The 15,402-nt window shown below is 41.0% G+C and overlaps 1 protein-coding gene across 8 annotated transcripts in view; it reads right to left on the reverse strand.

Moving 5' to 3' along the window:
• The window catches only part of auts2a (activator of transcription and developmental regulator AUTS2 a), a 400,535-nt gene that overhangs the window by 6,017 nt on the left and 379,116 nt on the right, over positions 1-15,402 (reverse strand). For 4 of the 8 annotated variants that reach the window (XM_055208393.2, XM_055208396.2, XM_055208392.2 and 1 more), the window contains 10 exons: positions 6,750-7,290; positions 5,658-5,935; positions 5,335-5,573; positions 4,173-4,217; positions 2,594-2,689; positions 2,312-2,383; positions 1,461-1,490; positions 788-859; positions 519-657; positions 48-128 (listed from right to left, as the gene is read on the reverse strand). In XM_055208393.2, coding sequence (XP_055064368.1) covers positions 48-128; positions 519-657; positions 788-859; positions 1,461-1,490; positions 2,312-2,383; positions 2,594-2,689; positions 4,173-4,217; positions 5,335-5,573; positions 5,658-5,935; positions 6,750-7,290 — 1,593 coding nt within the window. Of the gene's footprint in view, positions 1-47; positions 129-518; positions 658-787; positions 860-1,460; positions 1,491-2,311; positions 2,384-2,593; positions 2,690-4,172; positions 4,218-5,334; positions 5,574-5,657; positions 5,936-6,749; positions 7,291-15,243; positions 15,353-15,402 lie in introns of those variants that run through there. The other 4 variants (XM_055208397.2, XM_055208394.2, XM_055208399.2 and 1 more) reach the window with 3 other exon arrangements.

The following is a 15,402-nucleotide window of genomic DNA, read 5'->3' on the forward strand; positions in this document are numbered from 1 at the left end:
CCAGTGACATCTAGTGGAGAAGAGTGAAAGTGCATGTGTTTTCTTACCTAAGTGGGGTGCCGGGGTGAGAAAGTTGCTAGGATGATGTGGAGGGTGTCCGAATGGTGCAGCTGAGGGATGTGTGGGCCCTAAATTGAAAGAAAGTAAGATGAACATTGCTCACTTAATGCTTAATGTTCTAGCATCTAGAAGCTAATATATAAAAAATCAGGACGTATGAGGGAATATTGCAATTGTGATTTCCAGGTCTTTTCTATAATGAATATAATTGTTTCTACACTCAGCTCTAAACTATTTCATTGTGGTTGAGGTTAATTTCTTTTTATTCTTTACGCCATTCCAGCATCTATGGCTATATTCATGGGGAGAACTGGTTAATTCATACACAAGTTTATTCAGACAAGTTAATCCAGACAGGTTGGGTAGGAACGATTTGGCATCTCCAACATGCCTAACTTGCATGTTTTTGGCCTGTGGGAGGAAACCGGAGTACCCGGAGATAAGGGTCATTCACTCACCTGCTGCAGAAAAAAGTGTTGCAGGTCGGGCGAGGTCATGGGGATGGATCGCTCCAAAGAGGGTGGGACCAGGTGGTCGACTCAGAAACTCTGGTTTGAGGCCGAAGTCCAGCTTGTGTGGGTCAATGTGCATCTGCTGCTAAAGAAGATAAAGCAAATGTGATACCCGTCTCAAAGCATCTCATAAAACAACAGTCAGGAAACGTTTCTATCTAGTGCTGATCTGGACTGACAGGTGCAGTGTCATCAGTCATGCGTGCAAATCTCACCTTTACTTTCTGTTGGTGGTGGTAAATTTGCCAGGCTATATGAACATGCATAGCACACCACTTCCCTGGTTTCTGAGGACACACAAAAACAAGATTTGAATGTTTAGACATAATTCATATATTTGTGTTTATGTTATGCATTTTAAATAACAACATTTTACATTTATGCAATATTTAAAGGTGCAATCTAGCGGTAAGAACCTTGACGGCGACTTCCATGTAAGGAGACCCATAGTTCATGTAGATAAAAACGACTTATTCTAAGGTAATAAAAACATAACAGTTTAATATCTTATAAGTCTTTACACACCACTGATAATATAGTATTATATTGCATTTCTGTCAAGAGATCCTCCTAAATTTGACACATTATAGCTTTAAACGTAACTTTCGATGTTCATTTTAGGTTTCTTTGCTTTATTTTATGCATGGCTTCAAATTAATTATGCAAAATGTCATTACAAAGTGCTTTCCATGATAAGAAAGTCGTATATTGTCTGCTATAGGCTGTGAGATGAGAGTGTGGAGTCCCAGCACACAGCTAATTAAAGAGACTGTGAAGCGTAAAGCAGGTGCTCGGTGTAAGGTGGGATTAAACTATAATGAGCTTTTACTCTATTTCCTGCAGAGTCCTGTGGGGAAACAAACTGAATAACTGATAAAGCAGTCTTACCCTGAGAACCGGCCGGAACGGATCCGTCAGCTAGAGAAAAAGAGAGAGAGAGAAAGATTAGGGACACGAAGCTGTCACTCAGGACTTTTAATTAGCATCTGAGCATCACTTCATCACTGACTGAATTAAAATGTTACAATTTCCCTTTCTAATGAAGCAGCATCTCATGAAACAATTAGGCCAGAATGCTGAGTATTCCCTACTTATCATACCAATGTGAACAAGCACCATATAAAGTGACAAGTATTTGACTACGCATTGTGACCACTAAATAAAAATCCAGCTTGATGTTTATAACGTTCTGCAGTAACGTAAAAATGAGCAACCTATTACATTAATTAGAGATGCAAATTACAAATAAGAGAGTATTTAACATTTTATCCGTGCATATGTGTTTGGGGTGGCGTGCACTATAAGAACAGATGTGTTAAAAACAACACAATCAGTGTTACACTAAATGCGCAGTCCCAGAATACACACATCTCTGTGTTATTATTGGAACAACACATTTTGTGTTGCTTTCACTAGGGCTTTCAAAAGATTAATCGCGATTAATCGCATACAAAATAAAAGTTTGTTTTTGCATAATATATTTGTGTGCATACTGTGGTAATTATTTTGTAAATATAAATACACACATACATGTATGTATTTAAGAAACAGTTTTATTTATTTATTAAGAAACAAACTTTTATTTTATATGCGATTAATTGTGATTAACCTTTTGACAGCCCTACTCTTAACACAACTTGTGTTTTATTTTAACACAAAATCAAAATGACAAAATGTGTTAAAAGAAAAAAAGTGTTAAAAATGAACACATCCTTTCTTAGAGTGTGGCATATACGTACCCGTGGGTCTTTCTGAAGAAGTGTGTGCGGGACAGCTCCGGGTCTGGCCGCTACGTCTAGAGGGTTGGAGGTCTGTAAGGCACACAAAAAAAGCATTTTAGATTTTTCAGCCAATCACAACCCCAGATAAAATAAAAATATTACAGATAAAACTAAATCGACTATTCATTTGTGTATATTTAGACACATTTCGTTTCACGTGTGGGGAGTGTGTATCATGTGTATGATTAGTTTTGGGTGTAGTCTGGACATTCTGATATTTAGTGTTTGAAATCGAGATACCTTGGGTTGAAACGCTCCCTGCAGAGATCCGAAGGGTCCTGTGGGTGGGATGACGGGAGGAATGCCCGACACAGCTGGGGGGTAAGAGTGGAACAGCTGAGAAAAGAAAGAAAGAGAGGAACTGTTATTACGGGAGGCTCTTGTTTGATTGTGTCAGCTGTGTACAGTTTTCCTTCAGATTTGAGCATTTGGATCCCTGTCTTACTGATACAAAAGGACAATTTGAAGGAAAACACCACCGTTTTCAATATTTTACTATGTTCTTACTTCAACTTAGACAAATTAATACATATCTATTTTTTTTCAATGCATGCACTTAATCTTTGTACAGCACGTCGTGAATGTGTTAGCATTTAGCCTAGCCCCATTCATTCCTTAGGATCCAAGCAGGGATGAATTTAGAAGCCACCACTTCCATGTTTTCCCTATTTAAAGACTGTTACATGAGTAGTTACACGAGTAAATATGGTGACACAAAATAAAATGTGGGACTTTTAAGCGGATTAAAAATGAGAACTATATTGTATGGCGGAACAGCACTTAGTTTGCAACAGTTTGACCTCGGCGCGCAGTAACATCATCACTCCTGACTACTCCCCCTCTGGCTCAAACTTCCGTTAATATTATTGCGCGCGAGGGTCGAAGTGCTGCAAACTAAGTGCTCTTCCACCATACAATATAGTCCTCATTTTTATTCGCTTAAAAAAATCGCCACTTTTATTTTGTGCCACCATACTTACTTGTGTAACTACTCATTTAAATAAAGAAAACATGGAAATGTTTGGTAGCTTCTAATTTAATTGTTTGGATCCTAAGGAATGAATGGGGTAAGGCTAAATGCTAACACATTCACGACGTGCTGTACAAAGGTTAAGTGCATGCATTGACAAAAGATAGGTATGTATAAATTCGTCTAAGTTGAGGTAACAATATAGTAAAATGTTGAAAAACAGTGGTGTTTTCCTTGTTATTACATAAAAACTGTATAAAAATGGTTCACAGGATGCAACAATTTATGTTAAGCTTTGCAGAGACTTTGCTTTGGTAACAACATCTCTGTTTATGAATGAAAGAATGAAAGCATCTATTCTGCAGTGTATTATTATGAAACCTTTGTCTGACCTGCGGCTGTTGTCACATTCAACAAATATTACCAGCGAGATGAATTTACAATACAGGTCACCCTAAACCTGCTCTGTTAGCAATGACTGGTATTATCATGACACTATATAATACATGTAATTACTGCAGAGTCTGCGTGTGCATGGCCGGGTGACGCCAATGAATCATTGCTAAATGGCGACTCGGTAATTGAAGGGCGAAGATCAATTAAATTAACCTGTTGCAAAGGTAGATGGTCTGAAACGCACATTTTTACGATGATCTAAATGCTAAATATAAACTTAATAGCCACGTACTGTATAGTCTGACCTGACTATGTAATAGCACGATAACGGTAGCATGACTTCATTCATAATAGCATGATAAAATTACAAGATAGGAACATCCTGTACGCTCAGAAAGAGCAAATGCCATCGCAACAAATAACAACAACATGAAAGACATGGCAAGTACTTACGCTGTGTCTGTAAAAGGGGTCGACTTTCGTGGGGTATTTTTCAAACTGTGGAGGAGAAGAGAGGCACAGAGTTTAGTACGTACACGAGTGCTTCATGCAAACACGATTTACTCCTTAAAAAACATCTCGGGGAGTCATGAGGCAAATATCAAATGCTTTAATGTGCTCTCCAGAAAAATGTGTTTGTATGCTGGCAGTAAAATGTTCTCTGTCGTGATGAAAAATATAAGCTAGTGACTCTTTCCCGACTGTTATTCTGCGATTTACTTTTAACGTCAATTCTTTTAAGAGTATTTGTAGTTGTGTTAGTGGTCAAGCAGAGGCAGTTTGTCCATCTAAATATAGGCATATAAATGAGTCATTTAACAAGTTTTAAGTGGTCTATTCTGGATCCAGAGAGAATGTTTCCCACTCGGGAGCAAACAATGTGCCTCTTAAGCTGTTTTTATACCCTCATTAGCTAACAGAGCACGGCTCTTCAGAGGCCTTTGAGTCTGGCATGGTTCAAAAGCTGCTCTTAAGCCTCTGCTGGCCCAGTGTGGGCACTGCGGTTACTGTTAAGCTGCGTGTGGGAGCGTCTGTACGTAACCTCAACTCACTAATCTGCTCTGCTGCCTGCCAACCGAAAGCCCTCAGTCAAAGCTCCATCAAACCAAATGATGAAATTAAACTAGGAATGAATAAGCTAGTATTAAGTTCTCGAGGCTTGGATGGACCAGAAACGTATTGCCAGGCAGCTCTCGCTGCCAATTGTAAAACCAGGGCAGAGAACAGAGGGTGGAGATGCATGCCAGAGAAAAACAGCATGGAGAGTTTTTCAACAAAGGCAAGCCGCAATGTGGCGAGAGAGAAACACATGGTTACGATTGAGAGAGGGAGCCACTGCTATGACTTCCAGTATTTACTGAACCAGCATACTGTACACGCTTACAATGGCAAATACATTACACACTCCAGAAGTTTGGAGGAAGTCCAAACTTCTTAAGAAAAGCTCTTTTGGTGTTTCTGTTTTCAAAAATAATTCATACAGCAAAACAAAACAAAACTTTTTTAAAAAGTTAAACCCACCCATATACATGCATTCAGATCTATAAGTTTATCAAAATAAGATTCATCCATCAACACAATTTTTTTTTCAAAGTTGTGTTACACTTATCCTCACATTTCTGGCTGGGGTACGCACCATGGGCGGTGCAGGCGTGGGCATGATGGCGTGGGGGAAGGGGGTGAAGGTGTGCTGGTGTGTGTGTTGATGTGTGTGCTGGTGCTGATGTTGATGCTGGTGTTGATGCTGGTGGAACTCAGTCCGCAGGTATGGAGGGGGACCCAGCGATGCCCCGCGATCAGCACTCTGAGACGCCAGGAAACGAGTATTCAGTTCCTGCCGGAGAAGATCTTGTTCTGAAAGAAAAAGAAAGTATGCATGTTTGTTTAGACAATTTTCTCTAAACCAATTTACAGTGCAATAAGATGAGAGATTGGTACCTGAATAGGCACTGCCAGCTGGGTGTCCGGGGACCGGCAGAGTGTTTGAGGTGAGAGGAGGAGGTGGAGGCAGAGCGGCAGGCGACGCAAACATATTGGTGTGATGAGGAAGAGTTGAGGACGGCAGGGAGGGGGGGAAGTTGTGAGGGGCCGTGGGGTTCGCCGGCAGGGGCAGGGGAAAAGAGGCCGCTGCCCCAGTGGGGGCAGGTTGGTGATGGTGCAGATGAGGGGCTGGAGAGGGTCCGCGAGGCTTCCCAGGAGTACTGCTTCGACTATTACTGTAAAGAAAAAGAGGAAGGAAACAAATCAAAAATTTTAACGAATACAACATGTATTCGGATTCTTGGAGGACCTCCTAGCAAAACGGCAATCACAAAACTCCTTTGTTCAGAGTATATACATTCGGAAGAATTCAGTATCCAGTTTCAGAAAGCTGGAAAATGTGTGTATACAGCACGGTGCAAAAGAATGTGTTATTCCTGGAGGGATTTCCTAGCCGCACTCACGCAAAAGCATTTATCAGAGTCACACAAATCTAACAAAGAGCTCATTTACAGGCTAAGTAATCATTTAAATGCTAATTATATTCATATTAAAAGCCGAACACACGTAGAATAACACAAGGTATAATTATCGTGAGCAACACATTGGCAAGATACTGTGCTGGGTGGACTACATAACAAAAATACAAGGGTTGGCAGAGAAGGGTGGTGGGTGGGCGGGCAGGGGGTCTGCTACTCTGTGGGATACTGGGGTGTTAAGACGAACAGAGGAAATGTTATCTACAGGCTGCCGGCAGCTACAACGCAGTATCATCAACGTGGGAAGGGGAACAAATCAAACCGTCTAATCTCTCAGCAGGAGTTCTCTCTGCAGTGCTGTCAGATACACACATACATTCGCACATAAACATACACAAAGGGATTTGTGCCTGACGCTTACTCGAGGACTGTGTTACTGAGATACATTTTAATACAGAAATCCGCTAAACTATTTAAGAGCCGATGCTCTGAACAGCTGCACAATAAATGTATAACACATCTACTGTCTGCATGTGCTGTATTTAACTCTACTATGCAGTATAATGCTCACCTCAAGCCGTTGAGGTTAAGGCTGCCGCTGTAGGCTGACACTGGCCGTGGATGGCACCGTGAAGGTGGTCTGTGCTGTACAGGTTGGGTGGGGTTCTGCTGAGCTGGTAGCACCGGTGATGGAGGGTGGTGATAGATGCCTGGGGTCGGAGGAGGCCGTGGGTGAGACGGGGGCTCAGGCTGGTGCTGAGGCTGGGAAGGAGCTGCCTGAGAGGCGTCGCGGCCTTGGGTGAGAGGCAGGGTGTTAGAGGGTGTTGGCGGTCTAAGCGGGCGCTCCGTACAAGGGTGCAGAGTTTGGGCTGGGCTCGGAGGCAAGGGCAACGCCCGGTTGGAGGAGGGTGGCTGAAGGTGAAGAGGGGTGGGGAAGGGAGGTTTGGGATGGGAAGTGGGCACCAATGAGGGGGTGGCCGAAGGGAGGTCACGGGAAGTCTCTTGGCTCTTTTCCTGGCTGCGCTCTAGGCCAGACACCTTGGGAAGGCCCAGGCCTCGCAGCTCCTGGCTGGCATTGGTGGTTGAGAGTGTGTCGACATTAAAATCTGGAACTGAAGAAACACAAAAGAGAGCGTTTTAAGACATGGCACACATACATGTAAATGCAGATCATCCAAACATCAAATGCAATTCTTTAAATGGTGTCCTAGATAATAAGACTGAACTCTGCCAACTTTAAAGATTAGTACTGTGGGAACACGCACCAATAGTCATACCAACTGATAAATAAACTAAATGCCGCCAAATGCTCATTTAAATGTCAGGTGCGAAAAAGTAAATTCACATGATAGGTAATGTAAATGCTTTAAACCATGTAATTTTATTAAAGAAAGGGTCACAAACGGTTTAAACAAAACCTGATTGGCACGCCTAGATTTTCACCTGTTTCTCTGATTTCGATTTTGCATATAAACGCCACTCAGGGTAAACTTTATAGGTTTGTCGGTTTATTGATTTGCATGTAAATTCATTTTTACAACAACTTAATTTATTAGTAGTTACTGTGTTATTGTACATGTAAAAGAGGAAGTATAGGAAAATCATACAAGAGAAAGACATAAAGCTCAAGTGTGTATGCTCTGGGACCAAAGGCTCATGGGGGATCACGCTGCATGAATAACTCTGATTAACTCCACTTGGTCTCAGAGGGAACCACAGCTCCCCGAGCCTCCCCCAATTCACACCCAACCCAACCTTTGCATCACCCACAGCAAGGACTGTTGATTAAGCCTAAATCCCACAGGATTAAGGGATCCTACTTGAACAGAACCAACAGGGATTGCTCCTCTCTCTTGTGCCTAGAGGCCTCCCAATGGGGTGGCCCATGGGGCCCAACTCAAACACTGCAGAAGATCCTGGTGTGCAGCAATCGCAGCAGTGTGTGTAATGCCATCATTAAGGGCCAGGCACCCTGGCAGATGAAGATCAATAAGCTGGGAGTACAAGGCTCCCCTGGGGAATGGGTTTGTGTCAAACATCTGCCATATGTCACGCATACAACTGCGCAACACTCATATGTATGCACATGCATGCACACAAAAAACAGACAAAATGCATGCACACAGAACGTCACACAAAGGCTGAGATCATCTCTATGCATGTTCTGCAGACCGAACGATATCCTCTTTTAAAGTAAGAGGAATGGGTTACCTCATCTGACCCATAAAACCTCACAGTGCCCCCCGGCTTAGGCACTCTAAGCAAACAAACAAGGGCAGTTCAGCTATCCAGCTCAGAAACAAGCCATCCAGAGGGCGCAATAAGTCACCCTTTATCCTGCCTGAATAACTGGATTTAAGGCCAAGAAGGCTGACAGCACTTAGAGAGAAGCCTTTCACACTTGTTTGTGTCAGACTGAGGGCTTTTATAAATGAGTTCCCTTCAGATAACATAGCTTCAGTGCGCTGTCACCAACTGACTTGGCGTGTAAGGACAGACAAGCTCTCTTTACTAGACAAACACACAAAAGGATGGTGTCCATCTCCTATGCCGCATTGTGGCCTTCCTGTAGAGACTTGATGGAAAACATCCAAAGCCTTTCTAAAAGGCCGAACCACTGCTGTTCCTCCCCTGAGCCGCTCTCTCAATGTACCAACATGCCTAAAAAAAAAACGAGCCGGCGAGTGAAAACACTGCTTATTCTTCCCGTAATGAAGACTCCAGGGCCAGGCAGGGAGCGGAGGAGAAGTGTGTTTCTCCACCCTGGGGAGTTAATTTGTCAAGTCTCCTTGATCCCTGGAAACAAATAATGCAGCTTTCTCGCCTTGCGAAAAAACGAGCGAAGGGAGGCGATTTTTACTCCGCATGGCAGCCGTGGAGGAGGATGTTTATTAAGGTGGTTGAGCAGACTGGGAGGCGTACTTTGCTTAAATCTCATCTGATCACGCTGTGTTTGTGTGCATGTGGGTTTGAGTAGGATTGTGGTCTTTACAAGGCTTCTGGAGCAGTGTGCTTGGGTGAGGTCTCAGCGGACAGCAAAACACAGCTCATTATCCTGAGGTGAGATCGTTGTAAAAGAATACAGCACATTAAGCACCTCGGCTGCTAAACCAGAACAAACCAGAGAAAGAGAGAGGAAGACAGAAAGTGGCAAATGTCGCATAAACATACTGTAACATGGCTGCCTTTTATTACTGCTGCTTTCATTTTGACTAAAAACATATAAAACTAGTTGAAAGTGATGAGGAAAATGAATATTTGATCAATTTAGATGTATTTCAGCCACACTGTAAAAAATATTTGTTGTTTCAACTTAAAAAGTAGTGTTCCTGCTGTCTTAACATTTTGAGTAAATTCAACTTAAAAATATTAGTTGATTCAACATAACTTTTTTCATTTTTAATTAATATTTTTAAGTTGAATTGACTAAAATTTAAAAGCAAAAAACATTTAAAAAAATTTACAGTGCAAAAGCCTATGCACAGAAGAGATAGCATAAGGCCACACCTCATACTCAAATCATACGCTAGTCCTCCTGTTTAATAATGTTTTTTATTAACTGGCCTAAACTCGCATATAGGACAATCACTCAAACACAGATCCAACCACACCGACTTGTTCCAAAAATTATACATTTACTACAGAAGCAATGCATAAAAAACTATAGTTAGTGTTTTTTGGCTCCGCTCTGATGGTCAATTGAATCCAGGTCTGTAACAACAATAACACCTAATGTTTCAGTGCTATTTATTATTGCCTGTCGATACGGTTTATCTCTAATAGTCTGAAATTATTCATACACGATTCAAATACAAAAGCCTTGACAGACAAAATATCTCTCTAACGATAACAAGACAAACTGATCGATTCAAAGCGGAACAATTTAAAATAAGTGGTTGGAGGTGTAATTGGACAATGCAATGTTGGCAAATCCTTAAAAGTGCTGTTATTATACTGAGAAATAAACAGGGTAAGAATATCAACAATAGCAATACAAAGAAAAAGATGGATTTCATTTACAGTAGATAGTGCTGATGCACTGATTTAGGAAACCACTTTGTGCATACTCAGAGCGTTTTTGCTTTCACTGCTATCAGGGGAGATTTAAAACAGGATCACACTGTAACTTTACACAGACACACTTAAGGCCTATTCAAAGATGAGTTTTCCCTGTGACAAGCTCTTTAAATGATATAATGAATCCCTAAGGAACTCTTAACACTACATGCAGAAATGGGTCAGAAGCAACTTGACAAGTTAGGGGCTGAACACACAGAAAGCGTATGGCAGTGGAAGGTAGAGTTGGGCGTCGTTTTAAATGTATCAATTCAGATTCAAAATTCGATTCCGATTCCGATTCCTAACGATTCTTGGTTTCGATTCCAAAGAGGTGGAAAGCAATCACAGTCAAGCCTTCATAGATCAAAAATATTTATTTTGTGGTCTTGGCAGATGGCGTAAAATTATGTGACTGCGCCATCCGGAACAGAAAATTGGAATCAAAATTTTTATTGTATAACAAGGATCGATTCCTTTCTTATGGATCCGATTTGAGAATTGGAGGCGAAATTCGATTCTCAACCCTAGTGGCAGCCGCCTTTTTTGAATGATTTTCTATGGGCATTGTGCGTGCTGTTTGGCACGCCTGGCTTTTCTAGGCGGATAAAATGCATTTGGCCCCTTTCTGTACATTCACATGGGACGAAATGACGTCAATATACGTCCACAGGAATACGCCAGTCACCAGCTAAACTATAAGCTGCTGTCGAATCACAACCAACTACACAATAACAACTCGTTATGTATTTCTGAAGGAGGGACTTCATAGAACAAGGAAGACATCAGCCCGTTTTTAGGACCGTGAAGCGTGTAGAGATAAGTAAATTGTGTGAAAAATACAGCATTTTTTAACACACAAAATATGCACACGTTATATTGTGCACCGTACACACAATCAAAGCTTCAACAACACAGGAAAATGGGACCTTTAAACGGGATAAATTTAGAGACCAGTACTTTCAGTTTTTGCATACGGTTTTGCATATCCATACATTGCAGATAAATAATTCATATTCCCACAAAAAACAATCTCTGTAAACTGGACTGCATTGTGATGTCCACATTCTAAATAGCTGTATATTGCTGTCATCTAAAAGTATAGATACACTGAGTTTCCTGCCGAGTACATGCCGCCAATAGTTGATCCTTCTTTCGAATGCCAGTCATGATGTTACACTGGTCGTCAGGCATCCTGACACTTCCACACTCATACCTCCCTGAAACATGTCTCTGAAATAGCCTCACATTCTCCTGTCAGCTCGAGATGAGGTCTGAGGTTATGGGGCCTTCCTTTCAAAGCCCTCAGGTCGGTGTTAAACTCTTCCCTTTATTGTAACTGACAGCCCTGTACGTCTTCTCCGCCTAACTGAGGTTTTACTGTCAGGTTGACTGAGCCGAGACTTCGGCGCGTTGGTAAAGGCTTTGACGTGCCTATTTGCGATCACACGAAGCATAGAAGCCGCAAGGCTCTCAGAAAAATGATGCAAGTGTCTTCTGGGAGGCTTCTGCCCACTGTTGCTAAGGCTATGATTGCAACAATGCAGCAGCAACATGCTAGGTTTCAGACTCATAAGCTTGAAATATTTGTATACAAATATAATATACAGTTTATTTCTATTGTGCTTTTCACAATTTTCCATTGTTGCAAACAGCTTACAGCAAATACATGATAGTTAAAGACTGTTTGATACTAAATGTACAAATAATTGTCTGTAAGGCTGTAAGCAGTTTTCTAATAAAGAAATGATTTCTAGAAAGTTTATCTAAGAGGTTGTATCTACCTCAATGCATAAAATTAATAAACAGAGATTGTCATGAGGCAACAAGTGAAATAAATAGGTGACATATTTTGACTACAGTAGCACCACCTGTGCTAGCTGTTCAGAACAGGTGTTTGGAGAAACAGATCTGGCAATACAACAAGCTTGTTAATGGGGCCACTTAAAAGAACAGAGCTCGATTTAATCAATGGTAAAACACTAATTCAAGGGTATTAGATGCGAGTGATGCAACCAAAAGTAACTCCTTTCCTACACACACACACACATAGTATATTTTCACCTGTGTCAGAGAGGTTTATAAGTTTAAGTACACTTATAATATAAATAATATGCAGGCCTGAGGAAATAAATGCAAAAAAGAGCAGTGAGTAAAGAAATATGTTGAAATATTCACAAATAAACAAAGCTTAACCAAAGGGCAGTAATAACTAAAGTGTGCACATTTCTCTTACACAAACTCAACATCTCTATTTTTGTGTGAATTTCAGTCTTTTAAATGCACATCACTTATAAAATTCTTCAAACACCAACAATTTTCACCGTTGTAATGCTGCGTTCTGATAGAGGCGTGAAGCGTGAGTGATTTCAATGTTAAGTCAATGTGAAGACGCGTTGTACACGTCTGGAGGTCTCGCGGCGCGATTGAGATGTTTAGCGTGGCGCGGTAGACGTGATTCCGCCTTGTTCACGCGAATTGAGCATTTGGCGTGGGAAATGCGCGCGTTGAAAAATTTGAACGTTGGCGGGAAAACGCGCCACGTTAACCAATCAGGAGCTTGCTCTGTTAATGACGTAATGAAGTCGCAGAAGCCCCTCCCATGACGCAAATTTTCGTGTGAATGTCTCGATGAATAGAATTTCATGCGTGGCTTTCACGTGCGAATGAACCGAGTAAAATGTTCAAGGGGCAAACTACACGCAGTAGACGCGAATTTGACGCCTCAAACGCGGCTGGTGTGAACCCACGGTAAGACTAGGGTTAAGTTAATATTACTGCGTATATATTTCTATAGATTTAATTTGAAATTTGAAGCTCCTTTAAATTTCTGGATGATACAGATTCTGATGGCTGACATTTTAATTTCTTAGGTGTAGAAAACATGCAAATAAAACTTTATAGCACAGTATTAAAGTCTGTAAAGACACTTCATTGATAATTCGATAGCTAATATTAACAAATACTGATAAAGCCATAAGTATTTTTACTATACAACACTGTATTGATTCTTGTACTTAAGGGCTGCAAGATAAATCGTAATCACAGGAATAGTGTGTAGATTACAAATGTGTGTACCGCAATATCCATATGGAAATGATTTGCAATAACTGAATGACTTAAAAAGTTACATATAATCAAAGTTTAAGGTTGATGTTTCATATAAAAAAAATCTGGCGAGACAAAGAGAGTGATGCTTACTTTTTTCCAGAAAGAATATGAAACATCTATCTTGGCTACATAATTTTACATTTTTTAAAAATATTAAAATTTAATTTGATTTTACAAACTTAAAGCATTATCGCATATCACCTTTTTTGTTTTAGGAAGTTATCACTTATCGCATTATCTTTAATATCGTGCAGTCCTACTGCACATTCATATGATGGTGTAGATAGGTTACCATAGGTTGGTGTGAAACATTTCAAAAACATCATGAATTTAGCACATGCAGTTATGAGAGAGTGTACCATCAATATCAACGACTACAGCATCAACCCAATATTTTGAACTCAATATTCATTTGCACTTTAGCAGATTTACACGTCCAGCCCTTAAACATGGCAGATTCATAGTCATAATCAATCACGATAATGACTAAGAAGCCAATCCACCTCTTAACCTTTTGGCTGAAATAACATACACTCAGACAAGATGCTGACCCGCAGATCTTCATTACACATTCAGGATCAGTCTGCGATCAGTCTCTGTCCCTAACATATACCTAGTTTTGTGTATGGTTTGTAAATATAGCGTGATGGTGATTGTGTGAGATTGTGATACTTGATCATGTCATGGGAAATCCACTAACATATACACACACAGAGTTGAATTAAAACCTAGTATGCCATTCTGAGCCAACATGACGGCAGATTCATGCAGCGTTCAACAACTCGTGTCCTACGTTTGTAAATATGAATGTTCAAGAAACATTGAGTGAATATGTGTGATTGGTTGTGTGCTGGGGTTTGTCTGAAGGTTGTCTCCCATAGATGTCTAAAGTGGTAACTGCAGTTGCCGCTGTCAACGTGGTCAATCTGCCATAATTATCGTGATAAACACAGAGAATGTTTTTCTAAGCACTTGCGACAGACATACTGCTCCCCAGGGCCGTACCCGTCCCACTTTCACACAAACACACTGCTACTCCTTCACACATCTCATTCACTGCATCACACATTGCCTTTTCACAGTCTGTTTTCAAGCTGACAACCTCCTGCTGTTGATATTTCTGTTCCTTTTTTGCTCGTGTCTCTTCTGAAGCATTTTGGGATTTCGCGTATGAATACATCAGTAGAATCGAATCATTTCAGGTCTAATCGACATGCCTATGGTGCCCAAATATGCCTTACTGGCTCTCTAACCATGGGGATGGAAGCAGATGGATATACATACATCATCAAGTACTGATGTTACGAGTTAGTGCATGTGTGTTTATGTGTCTGGTTGGCTCTGGCAGAAGGGTAGATTTCTTTCATGGTGAGAACAGTGTTAAGCTCTTTGAGAACAAATCTTTATATATCCCCGAGGACTCAGATCATGTGCACACATTGAAACCAGAGAATGCTCTGACAGCAACTGGGAATGTGTTACACACATGCAGAACCCGGAGGGGTGTTAGCACACTATCTGAAAATGTATCGAATCACTCAAGTAAAAAGGCATAACTCATTTTGTCAGACGCCATACTTAAGTACAGTCTGTTCAGCATGTTATAATGTACAAAAGCGAGACAGTTGTGGCAAGATCCTATTGCAGTCAAAGCATTCAAAGTACACACACTTTCACGCTAGCAGATGCCGAGCACACCATTCCTGACACGTACGCCTTACGAAATCTACAAAAAGGATTACAAGACGGCACCTGTTTACTGTCAGTAATGGAAACGGAATAGAAATCTTTCCATTACAACTAATAAAGCTTCTTAAAAGCACGCTATCACATAAACCAAAGAAATACATTGGTACGGACTGATACATACAATACTAAACACACAAACACACACCTACCCATCTAGTAAGTCCACCTGCTGCGTGTGGTGTCTATCCCGTGCAGTGGTTTAATGACACACGTAGCTCAGTTTGGCCCCAGTGGTGAGTGGCGTAACCCTTGTGGGTTGTACCATATAGTGTTTAAGGAGGTGGAGATCAGTGTGTGTGATTTGAGGC

The sequence above is a fragment of the Misgurnus anguillicaudatus genome, chromosome 12, assembly GCF_027580225.2.
Source record: "Misgurnus anguillicaudatus chromosome 12, ASM2758022v2, whole genome shotgun sequence".
Classification (NCBI taxonomy): Eukaryota; Metazoa; Chordata; class Actinopteri; order Cypriniformes; family Cobitidae; genus Misgurnus; species Misgurnus anguillicaudatus.